This window comes from Plodia interpunctella, chromosome 14 (genome assembly GCF_027563975.2).
Source record: "Plodia interpunctella isolate USDA-ARS_2022_Savannah chromosome 14, ilPloInte3.2, whole genome shotgun sequence".
NCBI classification, from domain to species: domain Eukaryota; kingdom Metazoa; phylum Arthropoda; class Insecta; order Lepidoptera; family Pyralidae; genus Plodia; species Plodia interpunctella.
In genome coordinates this window covers 1,831,274-1,848,957 of record NC_071307.1, presented here as the reverse complement: position 1 = coordinate 1,848,957, position 17,684 = coordinate 1,831,274, and the positions used below count along the sequence as shown (strand labels likewise).

The following is a 17,684-nucleotide window of genomic DNA, read 5'->3' as shown; positions in this document are numbered from 1 at the left end:
CAGGTAAAGCGTGAAGAGGTAACAATCAAACAAACAAACCTCTGTTTTGTGTGTTAAGTAAATAAAATAAATAAATAAACAATCTTTCTTTCGCTTTTATAATAAGTATGAGTTAGGTAGGATAGGATTAGGATCTTCAGTTCCGTGGGTTTGTGTATGTTTGGCCATTCCAACGCACGAATCTCTAAACGTTTTGCTCAGATTTGAAAAAATATTATGTATATAAAAAGCAACGTTTATATATGACTAATGCTAACAGAACAGCTAATGGGAATAACTATGTATGCTGTTGGGCATGACAACCATCTAAACTTTGATTTAATAAAGTTCAAGTCTGTTGTGTGGCTGATGATTTATTTGCAACTATAAAAAAAACTAAACTAAATGTCAATGTCAGACTGAATATAAAAAAAAGAAACGTCAAATCTAAATCTTGTCTAAAACCAAAAACAATAATATCGACAATTTGAATGAGTTTCAAAACAAATTAATGTTTCTATTTTTTTATTATTAGGCATTTAATTTGTGAAAATGAGCCAACGTAGAGCGAATAGATCGACGGTCGATTCCGAAGAAACAGTGGACGAAGACGCAGTAAATGAGTGCGTTCGATTTATAGTTTGCCGGGAAGGAAGCAAGATTCCTATAAAGCGGGCTGAAATTATGAAGCATTTGAGCGCCACTACTCAGATTCCAGGAAATCAAGTCAAAAGTATTCTGGTTGAAGCAAACAAGATATTGAAAAAGGTGATTATTTAAATACTACGATAGGGATACCGTACAGGCGTAACATTTAATGTGATCAAACAATGTGCCTAGGTTATAATAGTATAAATGCTATCGTTGAGTACTTATCACGAAGAACAAGATATTTAATATTACTTTAGCAGAGCTATCACGTCCAGCACCACAATAGATTATATCAACTGTTGTATACCTATGCAAAATAAGTTGAAAATAAATACATAATATATGAACAATTCACACAGATAAGAGTTAGGTGTGTGATATTATTTCAACGGTACTATATTTCATAACATATACATAAATAAATGATAAACATACAAGACTCAGGTCAATCTGAAAAAGGTCATTTTCCAGAGCTCCAGTGTAGCAGTGTTCGGCATGGTGACCATTACACCACACATGTTGTCAAGAATAATCTTTAATAACTTCTGTAACTGACTTATATTTTCTAGGTTTATGGCTACAAACTGGTGCAAGTAGAAGCAAAAAGTGGAATTCAGTACATAGTAGTTCTAGATGAAGAATGTGAGTCATTGACACCTTCTTATGTTGACCTTCTTCAAAGAAGGTTGCTGGTGGCAGCACTGATGCACATATACATGACAGGAGGACCTGTCAAGGAAGGTAACACTAATTCTTTTTTTTTTAGTGTTAGGGTTATGGAACCCTAACACTAACTAACTTAACCCAAAAGGGTAAAGCAGGACTCTATTACTTAGACTATACTGTCTGTCTGTCTGTCTTACCAGGTAGTTCCTGTTGTACAGGAACAGCCTGGTGATAAATACAATGCTCACATTTATTAACAAATGTTTTACTTTTATTCCAGAGGATATGTGGAAGTTTCTATCTGAAGCAGGCCTAATGGAAGAAAATGATCATTCAGTGAGGAAAATTCTAATAACCACATTTACAAGACAAATGTACTTACAGTATTCAAAGGTGATTGAAGTGCATCCCTATTCTATCTATATTTAGTGAGATTGTTTAGATCAATTGATATTGAAATTATATTTGTCTAAAATTTTAGATAATTGATATTAATTCTTTTGATATGTTCTGTGTTCTCATTGAACAGGCTATTGTAGGATATCGTAGCTTATGCAAAATAGGTACCCGGGTAAATTTTTGAGCATTTCAATCACCTTCTTTACCCTCCTTCAAATTTCAACAAAGACATTTTACTATCCTAAAAATTCGAAATTTAATTCTCGAAAATTCACCCACCCCATTGCTCCACTTAAATAAAAAAAAATACATCCTTTAGATTATGGTGAATAAACTCCTGCGTGATCTCTGTTTGGGCAATGGTGAGATCAACATTACGTTGAACAAACTGTTGTCTCGGGAGGCCAGATGTATTTATACATTCTGGAGAGGGGCGATGACGCAAAGGCAGACATAATACCAAATAAAATGGAATTTCCCCATGAGGCTGGCATAGTCGCACCAAGCAACTGAAGCCTCGACAAAAAATAGATTAAAAAAAAAAATAGATTATGGTGACATCTAATTTTAGCTAGATGTCCCAGCTAATATTATAAATGCGAAAGTAAATTTGTCCTAACCACTCGACGCTTTATTTGATTTTCTTCAAATTAAGATTGATTGATTGATGATTTTCTTTAACATAAATTATTTAATAAGCAAAGACTATGGAGAAGGACATGGACAACCTTTCATTTCGGAAAGAAGTACTATTCATGCATGCAAAGCCGCTGGTTAAAGTTAGTATTATAATACGAAAATTGCTATGTTTCAGGTTGGTGATGGGGAGCTGTCAAGATATGTGTTCGAGTGGGGCCAGCGAGCCGTGGAGGAAGTGCCCAAGCTGTTCCTGCTAAACAAGATGGCGCAGGTATGTATGTCCCTATGTCTACTCGGGTGGAATCTTGCAACTCAATTTTGAAGCAGATATCTTCAATCGATTCAGCACATTTTGTAACTCCTAATTTAACGCTACACAATGCCAAATGTTCTTTACCGCGAAAAATATTGTGCGCAAAAGATTTTTTTTTCGAAAAGAATATCTTTGTGAAAAAACAAAAAAAACTCAGAAAAACGTTTGGTGATGACTTGTGAATTAATGCCTGCTTGGTGGTTTCCGAATTTTTCTTGTTTTTGTTCACTGAAAAAACTTAATTTTCCCAAGATATTATACCTATTAAAAAAAAATCCAACGGGCACAAATTCCTTTGCCTTTTTTTAAATAACTAAATTCTTTATCTTTATTAATTAATGTATGTTTTTGCAAAGTTCCATTCCATACACTTGTAACAAAATTCCCAAAAATTTGATTTTATCCCAAAATTCCTATGGAAGAGATGGCACGTGGCGTAACTAGTTCGGGGTAAAAGTAACATGATTTAATAAGATCGTGTTTATTTCCAGGCCTTTGACAAAACCCCTGAATATTGGTGCGAACAATACAAAGAAGCTACGGAAGAAGAATCCTCATAGATTCCTGGTCGTTGATTGGCTGAAACTCGTGGAGCAATACCGACGCAGCTACGTATTAGCTAAAACGATGTCAAGCTATACTGCACAGATTTAAAACGTAAAGCTCAGTTCGACTGGCCTTTTTCCATATCTAAGTTGGGTAGTTGTCGGATTTTGTTTTATGTTATTTTGTATAGTCCTAAGCTGTCTTTATCTGCAATAATCTTGCTGTATATACATACATACATACATATTGCTACACGTCATGTAAACCAAAACATGTATATAAATAACTATACGTCGAAAGTTCAAAAACGAATGAACCAGCAATGTATACCGATTCCGACAAAATTTGGCAAATTGTTCGACGATATTGTGGAGCCGGCATAAGGCAAAATAGAAATTGTGGATCGAAAATGACTTATTTTTTTACTGATTAGTGATATTATTAGTTATCTTTAGTGTATTAATTATCTTTTGAACTTAAATAAAAATACGCCAAGCTATTTTTATTTGCAATTTTGATATAACTTTTTGACCGAGCGAGATCTACAAATCGACTTGGTGCAAAAATTCATTTTTTGTATGTTTGTAACGTGATAACTTTCGAACCGTTGGTCTGATTGATGAAATTTAAAAGGTATGTAGGATCTATCAATAGAATTTTTACGTTCGTGGGGCAACAAAGTCGGTTTACCTAGTAGTTTTTGAGATATTCACACTTTTGTAAAAAAAAAATTGTGTTCACGAGATCTAAGTTTGCGGCCAACAACTAGTTATGAGGAAAGAGGTAATAAAACCATGTATTAATGCAAAATATATTTTAATACTTAAGGAGATTCTTGGTCCACTCTGTTATCCTTCAGATTTAACATTACAAAAAATCATACATTTAAATGAAAAAAACAAAAAACCTTAAAATAGAAATTAGAAACAAAAAAGTTCCAAGAACTTTACAACAACAATGTGTTATCACCGCAGACTTATTAAATTCGTTATCACATTTCGCTTAACATTAATTTCCAATTCCAACAAAACTTAACTGTAAAGTAACTTAATGAAACAAAAATCGAATTCAAGAGTGAATGCATCATTATGCATTCACATTTCCACTCTTGAAACTTCTTATTTCAATACCATAATAACAAAATGAAAAAAAAAATACATTTTACATATCCTCCGCCAAAACCATGTTATTTAACTTTTTATTGAGCACATATGCGTGAAGGCATCCAAGCCTCTTATACACTACTTCATATTCGTCCGAAAACGGCACATCTTGCAAATCGGACATAAGTTTATACATCTGTTCGAAGCATGTTTTCACGGGGGTCCCCAGAACAATGCTCAACTCCACATTCAAACTCTTGACTACAGCTTTCTTGAGATCATCCGATATTTTCGCCTGTCTATTCATCTTTTTCCATTCCTTAGGGCTAGCGGTGCACACGAAACATGAACAAATCATATGACATTCAAGATACATGTTCATTTTTCTTTCGTTTTTCGTTAGCTCATTCTCTAGCCAGTGGAATCTGTAAATAAGAAAAGTAAATTGTTTATATATGTTGGTAATTAACTACTTAATTGTAATGCTTCCCCTAAGCCTTCTTTTCTTTGAAGTGACTTCTTACTTCTTTTCAAGTTACACACGGAAATCTGGCATTATATAGAAACTAGCTTTTGCCTGCGGCTTCGCCCGCGTGAATTTCCTGCGGGAACTATGTCCTTCCCCATACTTCAAACTATATGCAAAATTTCGAGAAGTTTGTTATCTCTTCACGCTCTATCTCAAACTTAATTTCGCATTTATAATATTAGGATTAGTTCATAGTAATTAGTACTAACTAACAATACCCATCCCAATTCGCTAGTTTGAGTATTGGTTGAGTAGATAGAGCGTGAAGAGGTAACAAACTAAACTTACTTTCGCATTTATAATATTAGTTGGGAAGTTGGAATATAGTTATGGTTTACCTGAAAAAGAAGTCTGCAATGCTTTGAGATGGGTAACAATGAAAATACTTATATTTTTTTATTTTTGTTGCTTGTGAATGTTTAATCAAGATAGTGAAAGACTGCACAGACTGGCAGCATGCAGACACCCGATGCCCGCGCAGCATACGCACAAGTATTTTTTTGCTTTCAATTAGATGTTAATATAGGTATATGAAGTTATACTCACACATGTGTAACTGTCAATTCTGTACCAGCTTTAATACTTTTCACGCTTAGCAATGCCATAGTATTGTTAATAGTAACTTTTTGAAGGTTTGGCACACAGCAATGTTTCAGTTTTCCTATAAACGGGAACAGTCCTCTGTGTCCATTTGTGTGCGCACCAACTGAATCACTATCATTCACATCCGTTATGAGAATCAGCGGTGTGGTGCGACCATATACACTCAAATGCATCATGATTCTCGCAAAGGCTTTCATGGCTGATGATTTGCCTGTCTCATCCTGAGGGAAATATGTTTTCAAACGCAATAAATTCTTCAAAAACAATGCACACAAGTAACTCTTCTGAAATGTTGTGCCATGCTTAAAATGGCGATCATTATTGAAACTCAACAATGATTTGGGATTATTGCCATCAAAGATTTCGTTAACCGTATCTTTTCTCATTCGATCCTTTCCAAAGTCATATGACAAATCTACGAAATCTTCCCAAGAGGCACACAAGTTTCTCAATTTGATCATAGGTGTTACCAGCCATCTTTCATCATTATCTATTTGCAAAAGGTTTCCTATGATTTGGCATTCAATTGAGTGATACTCTGCCAAGCAAGTCTCCTCACATTCTTTGCTACAAAACAAAGCTGCCACACAGCCAATGCACGGGAACAGATTGAGATCAAGTTTGCGGCAGTAATAGCAACTGAAGTACTGGTCATAGTCGGAAGGCGCCCAGCTAACAAAAGACTTTTCAACCGCCACCACTGTACCAGGACCAATATCTCTTTTTGCGATCACTTTTGGCATTCCAGACTCAATGATAATGTCAATGTCATCGCTGGCACATGGTACGCTGCTGTTACTATTTTTCAGTTTGTAATATTCATCAGCACATCTCCTGAAATTAAAAAAAAAGGAATCATGTAACAAATATCACACAAATTCAGTAAGTTTGAGACTTGTGTTATGAGAAATTTAACTCAAGAATGTTATATTTATCTCAAATATTAATATAGATAAACATCCAAAAGCCAGATCAATCTGAAAGTCTTCTAATCTAATCTGAAAAAATCTTATATCTTGACCTAACCAGGGATCAAATCCGGGACCTGTGTGTCTGGCATAGCTCAGCCTAGCTAGCCTAGTTTCCACTGGTGAAAAAATTTCGGAATTGTCTGATATATCAACTTGAATGAAAACTAAATTGTATGCAAAACTCACCTAATTTTCGCATTATGTTGAGCAAGCCGGTCTCCTTTTCTCATCTCAGCAAGGGATTGGAACTTTCTTCTTCTAACTTTTTCAATAATATTCCTAGGTGTTGGGCAGTCTATTCCCAATGCTGTACTACAGTCCTTTTCACATGCTCTATAGAGCTCAGCAGAAAACAACACTGCTGATCTGTTACCGTAAGCAAGTTTAAGAGCTAATGAACCAATCGGAGCATATGCCAACGCTCTGTTGTACAATATAAGAGATTTCTGTAGGTAACCACTGTTGTATGCCCGGTTCCCTTGTTCACGATAACTATCAGACATAGATTTGTTTTTCCCCACTTCTTTAAATTCTGCCTCATTCACTACATGCAGAGCAGCCATAGCGACATTGGCAAAGTAATCTACACTGTCTTGGTCACCTTCCATAGCATCAAGAACGTCTTGAGAGAGTTCTTCATGGTCTTCAAAGTAGTTGCTCATATTGATATGATCTAAAATGAATAAAATTATTAAGCAATCTATAGTATCTATGCTTCTATTATAAAGATTTGCAGGGATTTTTGTTTGTAATTTAATTAACGACTAGAAATGACTAGTTCGATTTTCCTGAATTTAGCAAAGGCTTCATACCTTTTATCCCAAGTACCTATCAGAAGTTTTATAAGGTCTGAGTCCCAAGAAAAAACGAGAACAAAGACTCGATCAACCTATAGTTAGGTAGGGTAGTTGCAAATTAGATAAACTATTGTCAATATGTTAATCTAAAGCCACGGATACACTAGGGGACAAATGGAGCAACATGTTGCGGAACATGTTGCTCAACAACTACGTGGAATGTGCCGAGATACATGTCGCGGAACATTTTGTCGACCACACTTCTCAGTGTTTATAGAAATGTCGCCCGAGGAGGTTGTGGCTATTAGTGCTGCGTACATAGTAATTATATCGAGTGTGTTGAAACGTAAGAGAAAGAGAAGGTGGTGGATGCGGAATTTCTTATTACAACGAGAAAGAAGAGTAAATATTCTAAGTGATCTCCGAATGTCTGACGGATCGTTTGTGAATTTTACTCGCATGTCATCATCTGATTTTGAAACTTTGTTGCAAATGATCGCATCTTCCATAGCCAAACAGGATACAATATTACGAAACGCTATTAGTCCTCATATCAGACTTGCCATTACATTGAGGTACTTGTCGACTGGAGATTCTTATGCTTCTTTGTCGTACACTTTTCGAGTGTCAAAACAACTGATACGTAAAATAGTACCAGAAGTTTGTAAAGAACTGATAAATAAATTGAAGATATGTGTAAAGGTAAGTTAAAGAAAACGCATATATTTTATTTATAATTGTATTTTAATCTTCAGTAAAATAAATTTTAAAGAGTACGAGATGGATATAGCGACCAACGTAAATTAATTAGTATTAGTGCCATCAATGCTATTAGTGTTCGAGGAATCCATAGTTTCAAGTATATCTTGTATAATATGCTCTTCAGAAGGCTCGGGGCTAATATCACTGGATGCAGTGCTATAGCCCTGTTGAACAACTGGCTGGCTTTGATTATTATAAATTGTACGGTATTTTCCTAAGCGTGCATCTAATAAAATATTATTAATATAATATTTAGCCATAATTACACTGTGTTCGTCATTTAATGCACGTAACTCAGTTCCTACGTACTGTCCATAAACATCGAATTCATCTCGGGACATCATTCTGTTTTTAGCAGCATGCAGAACTTCATAAGCCTCCTCTAATCTATCTTCATTGGGGTGGCTCCTCTTGCGAGTTGGTCGCGACGATGAAGGTGTTGGTGCAGGGGTTGTAGGTTGCTCTGCTTGATCAATGGTAGATTGCGATTCTAGTTGATGAGGAGATTGAAATTCTGGAACGGTAGATTGAGACTGTAGAACGACATCTTCATCCGGAGACGAAATCGTGTTTTGGCTTTGTGGACTCTGAAAAATTAATGATATAAATATTAAATCAATTATTATAATAAGGATAGACTATAAAACACGTATTGTATTATTTCAAACATCTGTTAGACATGAATCCTTAATTATTAGTACGTAAAAATAGTATTTAATGTTTAATAATTTCTTTACAGGTCCCAGCTACTGCAAATGAATGGAAAGCCAAGGCTAGAAGCTTTGAAAATATATGGAATTTTCCGCATTGCGTTGGATCTATAGACGGTAAACACGTTTTGATCCAAGCTCCTTCGAATTCTGGAAGTGACTATTTTAACTATAAAGAACAATTTAGTATTGTCCTATTGGGTATTGTCGATGCAAATTACAATTTTATCTATGCAAATTGTGGTGCTAAAGGAAAATCTTCTGACAGTGGAGTATTCCAAGAGACTGCTTTTTATAAAGCTTTGGCTGATAACCAACTCAACTGGCCGACTCCAGACCCAATACGACAAGATGGGCCGAATATGCCTTACGTACTTGTAGGAGACAGCGCCTTTGCACTGACAGAAAACATGATGAAGCCATATCCCGGTAATCATGACGTGGGTACAACAAGACGCATTTTCAACTATCGACTGTCAAGAGCTAGAAGAATTGTCGAAAATGTGTTCGGTATCTTAGGTGTTGTATTTCGTATATTCCGAACTCCCATAACCATCCTACCCTGTAATGCTGAACTTGTTGTAATGGCGTGCATATACCTCCATAATTTTTTAAGGCGAAATAGTCAATCGAGATCACTGTACAACCCACATGGAACTTTTGATTCTGAAAATGTGGATCACGATATTTTAGAAGGATCTTGGCGCAGAGAAGCTGGCTCTGTTAATATGTCGAATTTAAATGCTATGGGACGACGCTACCCTGAATCTGCTATGGAAATAAGAAACAAATTTGCTGAATATTTCATGAGTGAAGAAGGACGTGTTCCCTGGCAGAATAATTTTTAAATGAATAAACTAGTATTGTACTATATTTTTTCTTTTAATGTTATTGAACAACGTCAATCCTTTTAGAAGTGAAGTCTTGTGGGTGAGGTGTGTACAAATCTTAGTTAATGTAAATAATACATATTATATTAGTAGTGATAAGGTGAAATAATAATAAAATAAGTGATAAGATAAAAAAATACAGCATCATATGGGCAGAAAAAAGGAAATAGAAATAGAAGAAAGTTTAAATTAATAAATTAAGTATGTATAAATTTAGCTACCCGTGCGAAGCCGGGGCGGGCCGCTAGTAAATATAAATAAATTAGAAATAAAAAAGCATAACTTACGTTTGTGTCCAAAGTGTCCAAGCTTCCAGACGTTGTGGCTCCCTTTAGCAAAAATTTCATTGCATCATACGCAAACCATGCACTGGACTTCACGTCCTCTCGTCCACTGCCAGTAGTTTTTGACGATTTCACTTTCTTCCTTTCTCGGACAAATTGCGAACGCAGGGTATGTACTTTGGCTTCTATTTCTTTTCTAGGCAATTTAAGCGCCTTGGCAATATCCTCCCATGCATCATTTTTCTTTATTTTATTTCGATAGTCACGGTGTGAAGTATCCCATAACAAGTCACGACTTTCGTAAAGCTCAATAAGCAAAAGCACGGTATCATTTCCCCACACAACAGACATTTTAAAGGCACGTTGCGTACGCGACTATACTCGGTGACAAATGCCGCAACACTGACGCGGGACACATGCGCTCGCTCACGAGGCGGGAGCAAGCAACATGCCCCGCGTCACGTACAATGTTGTGGGTCATGTTGCGGGACACTATGCAACGTTGCAGCGTCACGTATATTTTGTGTTGCGCGTCATGTTGCGGGACAAAATGTTCCCTAGTGTATCCGGGGCTTAACATTTTATTTTCCATATTGCGCGGGTAATGACTAGACTCTATGTAAATCTTATAAAAATTCAAACTAAAAAACATTTTGTTAGGTACTTACTCCAAGAAAGGATTTCGCGTTCTCTTCCTTTTCGGTGCTGTGCACTTAAAAGTTTATGTTACGTTAAGATACGATTGCTTATTTTAGAAATTAATAATTTCAAACCTGCAATGATGTAAACTGCAAAGAAAGTGCGAAATTAAGTATTTACATTGTAACATGTACCTAGGCTCTAAGGGCTGAGCTGAGCTCGAGAGGCTGCTGTTTTGTTTCAAATTAAACAGCATGACAGTGACAGAAATAGAATCGAATCCGGATCGAATCAAGCAATCTTGAAAATCTTATGAAGAACCGGAAGTTCCTACCAACCTTAAGTAGGTACGTATTTAAATTCGGAAACACCCGAAACACCTATGGCAGGGTAAAGACTAGGACATGTCTTTGGCAAACACGGAATATTATGCAACAAATGATATCAGCAAATAGTAAATTAATATGTAGGGAAATCGGTTTGTTTTTCTTAAAGAGAGTTTCTACATATAATACAAATAAAGTTAGAAAGATATGAAAACCGCCGCCGCCGCGCCGCTCTACCGTGATCTCTCAAACAGGTGATAACGTGGAGCATAGTGGGTGTTGCATTACACTTTGGGGAACTATTTTGGATTTGTTAGCAAAAAATGATGTTATCGCTCACGGGCGTCAGAGCCCAGGGTCCACTTTCCCATTTTTTCGTCGTCTCCACATCACGCGGTTGGTCGGCATCCCTAGTTGTGAGACCATAAAAAGAAATACCTGAAATAATACTAAACCTCTCATTTCAAGGACAACGGTGTTCACGCTCACTTCGAATCGATTCGATGGTGAGAAGTGAAACGCAAACCCGCACTAACAGCAGCAAAGTTTGAGAGGAAAGCATGTCAAAGCTTGCAATGTTGTCTCAAAATTAGCCAATAAAAGTAAACTATAGGTATTCACGGTAACTATTAATTAAAAAAAAAAAACAACAAAATATTTTACAAAACATTTATTTTTAATTTTTACGATATAATAATACGCAATTATAATAAAACTACTTTAATCCAACAGATTTTTCCAAATTTAACAATAGCTTTCTTATTCTCTAGGGTGTACGTATAAGTACTACACAACAAAATAGTTTCTACTCTCAACTATAAGTTTGCATTAACAACAGCCGGGTGAATTTCACGAGCGTTATGAATTCCGCCGCGGGCTGTCAGGCTGTTCGGGCTGTTCATTAAATTGTACCATATACATTACTCAATTTAATTAGGTATCCTAATTTATAAATAAATAAAGTACTGGTACAATGTTAATTTTATGTTTAATTTAAAAAAAAAAGATTCTTTATTTTAAAAAAATCGGACACTACTTAATTAAACGCTAGGAAAGGAAAAAAGGATAGGAGGAATGCGTGGAAGTTAGGGGAGGCTTTTGCCCAGCAGTGGGACTCAAACAGCTAATAAAAAAATGAAACGCTAGACGCCGCGCCGTGTTCAAAAGCTTGTGTAATTCACCCAGTATTTTTTACGAGCAGGTAGGGTCAGCCCCCCTTAAAAGAGGGGTCGTTCGCAGTTCGCAGGTAAACTATAATTAAGTATGATGAGCTTTATAGATAGCTTGCGTCGCTTACCCTACCTAACAAGTTTGAAGGCTAGCTTGTGAACTTAGGTACGGGATGTGATCTCCCAACATATTTTTTACATTTTATTACATTATTTCCTACTATTGAGGAATCATCGAGATATCTATCGATTATGCATGCACCCATCAAAAACTGCTTTACTTGGTAATAGCATAGTATGTATGGCACCGAAAATTTACAACAAAATTCCAAATCAATATAAAAGCTTTAAATTTAAATCTATTTAAAAAGCACCTCAAGTCTTTATTAACTGATAAATATTATTATACTTTAAATGATTTCTTTAATGATAGACTCGGATAGAATTTAGGGCTAGTATAAGTACATTATAATTCTTTTTTGTTTTGGATTGGTAGTGGATAGCATGCTCCTCTTTATTTATTTATATTTGCATACCTATATTCGGTAAAACGTGTAGGTCTAATTCATTTTGACTATTTGTACTCACGTTTTTGGCAAATAAATGTTTTCTTTCTTTTTTACTCTTAAAAAATCACTTAAAACAACAAGGGTAGCTTAGTTTTATTGTTGTAGAAAAAACAATATTTTCTGTCTGAATCCTCCCTTTATACAATCTCGACATTCCTGGCTACGCTCTGGCTATATAACCTACAATAAGTAAGTTCCTATTATTTTCTTCATCGGCATTTTTTTATTTACTTTAATTAAAATTTACTGAAATAATCAATATAGGTAGAATTTACAATACGATATATTGATACTTGCTAACAAGGCACTTATTGACATTTTAATGAAACGTATTTAGCAATCCTTAGAAAGTATAATATTACCCAATTTGTTAAAGGACAAATACATTTGGAAATTCACCAAATTTGCATACACCTTTTTATATTCGGGTGAAAACTTTACATTGTTTAACAATGCTAAAGTTTTATACAATTCATTGATGCATTTTTTAGGAGGAATATTAAATCTTCTGCACTGTTCTAAGTGCCAACATTCTAGAGCTGCTTGCTTTTGAGAGCTAGATAATTTCTCTTTCATAAACCTTGACCTTTCTTCAGGGCTCTTGCTGCACACAAGGCACAAGCAAGTTGAATGCAACATTTCGTAAATGTACCGAATTCTCATATTTGGACTGATAACGTAATCCGTGTCCAACCAGTGAGTGCTGAAAATAAAACTGGTTATTAAGTTTGGCCCGCGTGATTTTCCCACAGGAACAGTACTTTTTTCCTTAATGAAAGGTAGGCTATATTTGTATCCTTATCCAAATTCCCGACTTTTCAAAAATTCCCGAACTATCAAGGAAATTGGTTGAGTAGGTAGGGCGTGAAGAGATAACATAAAATTAGTTAGGATTAAGGTATTGAAAGATGCAAAAATGTATGCAAAATTTCAAGAAGATTGGTTGCCTTGACAAAGCTTGAAGAGATAACAAACAAACAAACTTACTTTCGCATTTATATTATTAGTTAGTATTAAAAAGAAAAAGTAAGTCATAAAACTACGGTACTTACACACGCGTAATGGTCAGTTCTGTTCCGGCTTCAATATGTTCCATGGCGAATAGTGCCATTGCATCGTTGATGGCAACTCCTTGAAGATTAGGCACACAGGAATGTTTTAATTTGCCTATAAACGCAAACACACCTAAGTAATTTGTGACGTGGTGAGATATTGCGTCATCCTTAACCACTTTTGTAACACGACACAAATTTAAAGGTTTCCAATATAAACTCCAATACATAATTATTCTTGCTATTGCCTTCAATGAGGATAGTTTACTTTCCCAATCTTGGGGCAGAAATGACGGTAATTTTTGTAAAGCATGCAAAATTAAAGAACATTGAAAACTGTTGTTGAACACTGCTCCATGTAGAAAATGACGATCTTTCTTAAAATTTAACAATGAAGATGTTTATTGCTATCATAGATTTCGTTTATTTTAAACGTATCGTCTCCTTTACATAACTTGTGAGAAAGTGTTATTAGTTCCTCCCAAGAAGAACACGTATTTCGTAGTTTTATTATGGCAGACAGTATCCATTTCTTGTACACAGATGTCAATGGAGACACACTTGCAATAATTTTACATTCAACAGAATGATATTCTTTCATACACATTTCTTTGCATTGGTTACTGCAAAATAAAGCAAAAACGCAACCAGTACAAGGGAACAAGTTCAGATCAAGTTTCCGGCAATAGTAGCAAGAAAAATATTCATCATCTTCGACACCCGGCCAGCATGCAAAGGCCTTTTCATTTGCCACCAATGTTCCAATCGGGATATCTCGTTTTGCAATCACTTTAGGGAACCCAGACTCAAAAACAATGTCAATATCAGCACAGGCACAAGGTATATCATCGTGGCGACTCTTCAATTTAAAATATTCATGAGCATATTCCCTAGAAGAAAGCAATATTAGATTTATTTGACACTATCATGGTGGTTAGTAGCGCCTATCTTGTTTCTTTTTATCTAAATTATTTAAACATTTCATTATTACGTGAATGCGATTATGACTTTTACAAATTTCTGGGACATTGTTATTTTGTACTCAATTTCATTAAAATCGATCCGTTAGTTTGTTTTTTAATTATCCTCCAGGAACCTGACCATTTACTGGTATAAAGTGTATCTAAGATGTTAGCCTCGTATGTAAGGTACCTTCGTACCAAATTTGAAGTAAATCAATCCAGTGGTTTTCGTGTGAAAAGCAAACAACAGACAGATAATAATAATGTACAGAATTGGCCCCTCTTACAGTTTTATTATATGTAAAGATTTGATAACACTATTGATGCATTTAACTTACGTGCAATTTAGTGGAAAATTGCATAAATTACCATATACAGGGATTAGGATAAATAAACACTGTTATTATTGCTGAAATGGAAGTTGGTACATCAACCTAACCAAATTAATTCAAAGCAATTGGAGACTGTACCGTGAGTAGAGTAAAACTGTAGTAAAAAAAAAATATTGTTTTTTAGGGTTCCGTACCTCAAAAGGTAAAAACGGAACCCTTATAGGATCACTTCGTTGTCCGTCTGTCTGTCTGTCTGTCCATCTGTCAGTCTGTCAATCAAGAGCCTTTTTCTCAAGAACGTGAAAAGGTATCAAGTTGAAATTTATACCAAATAACCAGGTCTACGGTTTCTTTCAGCTGGGAAAAAATTAAACGTATATGTTAACGCGATCAAAAATATGACCGTTTAAGTCGCATATTTTGCGATATTTTGCGATTTCACAAGGGAATCAAAACCTATAGGGTACTTCACGTAGACTAAGAATCATGAAATTTGGCAAAAAGTTGGGGCATATCGTACTGACATAGGAAAAAATCGGAAAATTGGTAATGTGCATACGCCCACTTTCACCATTCCCACTAGATGGCTTTACGGGACGATTAAGGGACTAATAGGCAAATATAGCATTCCCTAAGAGGGTTGATGTTAGGCAGGCGGCCGGTTATAAAATCACTTCAAAATGTTGTACAGAACCCTCGGTGCGAGAGTCTAACTCGCACTTAACCGTTTTTTTTTAAATTAATAACTGTAATCTAAATTACCAAAACCTATTGGTTTTGGTAATTTAGATTACAGTTATTTTTTTAAAACATGCTCAAATAATTATAATCACCACACAAGACACTTGCTCACTGCAGGTCATGATCAGCGTTTACCCTAAACCCTCTATATAAATAGATTTGCCATCATAGTCATTAGTCTTAATTTATGCTAAAATATGTTTTGTTTCATTCTATCAATGTCAAATAATATTGTAAAGTGCGATAATAAAAACTTAAGACTTAGAGAAAACTAATAAAACATACTACCTATAACTTAAAATGAGATTTTAACTTCTTTATAAAGAAGAGGATAGATATACCTACTTACCGAAAAAGCGCTTTCTCTTTCTGATTAATTTCTGTCAAGTTCTTAAAATGTTGACTTTGCTTTGCCTGCAATCTTCGTTTTTTCAATTTTTCAGTAAGACTACTTGGTGTCTCACAATCTATAGCAAGTGCTGTGTCACAGTCCTTTTCACAAGCTTGGTACTGTTTAGCAGTAAACAACACAGCAGATCTATTGCTGTAAGCTAACTTGAGAGACAATGACATATTTGGAGCACACACTAATGCTTTATTGTAAAATATAAGAGCTTTCTGAAAATAACCACCCTTGTATGAATTATTCCCTTCTTCACGATAATATTCAGATTGAGGGGTATTTTTCGTGACATCAGATAGCTCCTGTGTTGTCAGATTAAAAGCTGTCATAGCCACATTGGCTAAATAATCCTTGTCTGTGTCATACTCTTCCATAGCAGAATACATATGTTGTCTGATATAATTGCTAAACATAAATTCCATCTTAATAGGTATACTTTTTTCAATCTGTAAAGTTAAGATTGTTAAATAGAGAAATTGATTTGTTGTATTGCAGCTATAAAAATATTATGATAGGATTTTCGTTGGTCCCATAAGAAAATGGATCTACCGTTAAATTATGTTTTTCTATCATCCCATCAATGGGACTACAGAGAAGGGGGATTTATTTTGTACCTACTAGCTGTTGCCATTGATTCACTTGGAAAAAAGTAGACTGTGTCCACCCTTCCAACTCCTGCCCTATCAGCATACAAAATATCACAATAATTCATTGCTGCTTTTAACAAGGCAAATATAAAAACTTTCACATTTTTAATATTAATATGGGATGTATAAGTTTTAGTACTGCATGTATTATAATAATATAATTTGTGTTTAGCTTTAATTACTAGTTGTTGTAGCACCTCTGCCCGCAATAGCCTATTAAACTACAGGTCATTAACTAATATCTATTCCAAATTTCATCAGCGGTTAAATATCGTTATATTATTACATAGTATAAAACACAGTCGTTATAAAGTCGCTTTCCGCTGTCTGTCCCTATGTACTACTGCTGCTACACAATGAATTTTGATTCGGGTTTTTTTAATAGAGTATTCAAGTAATAAGTAGGTACTATTGATTTTCCATGGGCGAAAATCAATAAAAATAGAACAAATATCGAAAAATATAAGAATGAACAAATCAGATGTAGAATAATGTGGCTACAATAAAAAGCATTACAGATGTAAAACTACTAAATCAATTAAATTTCTTACCTTTTGGTACGGAAAACACAAAGAAATATAAGCCCGCTGCTTCAAAACCTGTAATTCAAACAATCACATCACAGTTCACTATCAATTCTTAGAAACAGATTGAATTTGTTGCTAGTTGTAATCAAATATAGGAGTATCAAATTCCCAGGTCAAATTTTACAACCGCGATTCACAATAGCAATATACATACCTGACAAAGTTAGAACTTTTGAAGAGATGAAGACACTATCTCGGGGCAACTGATACTAAAAATCTAATTTTCTAAAATTCGTTTATCTATTAAATACGAATCTTTTCAACCATTTCGTGGGATTCAGTGGGATTTCCCGGATTTAGAGTCAGAGACAGAGATCTTTTTTTTTGTTTAGTTTATTCTTATGGAAAGGCAAAGGGATCTAAGCCATACACGCATCTAGCCAGAGACTACATTCGGCCGTACACGTTCGGTTTC

General features: G+C 35.1%; 3 protein-coding genes across 7 annotated transcripts; 2 read left to right on the top strand and 1 right to left on the bottom strand.

Moving 5' to 3' along the window:
• The first annotated feature begins 424 nt into the window (after positions 1-424).
• Positions 425-4,023, top strand: LOC128675647 (non-structural maintenance of chromosomes element 3 homolog). 2 transcript variants are annotated; one of them, XM_053755186.1, is made up of 5 exons: positions 425-747; positions 1,200-1,371; positions 1,577-1,632; positions 2,510-2,605; positions 3,139-4,023. In XM_053755186.1, exons 1-5 carry the CDS (start codon positions 532-534, stop codon positions 3,205-3,207), a joined length of 609 nt encoding a protein of 202 aa, XP_053611161.1. In that variant the 5' UTR covers positions 425-531; the 3' UTR covers positions 3,208-4,023. The 2 variants fall into 2 exon arrangements, with proteins under 2 accessions (XP_053611161.1, XP_053611160.1); XM_053755185.2 differs by having other exon boundaries at positions 1,577-1,689.
• On the bottom strand, positions 3,993-17,561 carry LOC128675643 (SET and MYND domain-containing protein 4-like). Of its 4 annotated transcripts, none has more exons than XM_053755175.1 (8): positions 17,424-17,561; positions 17,234-17,281; positions 15,982-16,481; positions 13,598-14,487; positions 10,511-13,248; positions 6,586-7,072; positions 5,372-6,262; positions 3,993-4,721 (listed from the first exon to the last, which is right to left on the bottom strand). In XM_053755175.1, the coding sequence occupies exons 6-8, from the start codon at positions 7,059-7,061 to the stop codon at positions 4,355-4,357; spliced, it is 1,734 nt and encodes a 577-aa protein (XP_053611150.1). In that variant the 5' UTR covers positions 7,062-7,072; positions 10,511-13,248; positions 13,598-14,487; positions 15,982-16,481; positions 17,234-17,281; positions 17,424-17,561; the 3' UTR covers positions 3,993-4,354. The 4 variants fall into 4 exon arrangements, with proteins under 4 accessions (XP_053611150.1, XP_053611152.1, XP_053611151.1 ...); XM_053755177.1 differs by having other exon boundaries at positions 10,616-13,248; XM_053755176.1 differs by having other exon boundaries at positions 13,598-13,712.
• LOC128675646 (uncharacterized) lies at positions 7,339-9,541 on the top strand. The gene is made up of 2 exons (XM_053755184.2): positions 7,339-7,898; positions 8,698-9,541. Exons 1-2 carry the CDS (start codon positions 7,371-7,373, stop codon positions 9,514-9,516), a joined length of 1,347 nt encoding a protein of 448 aa, XP_053611159.1. The 5' UTR covers positions 7,339-7,370; the 3' UTR covers positions 9,517-9,541.
• Positions 17,562-17,684: the final 123 nt, after the last annotated feature.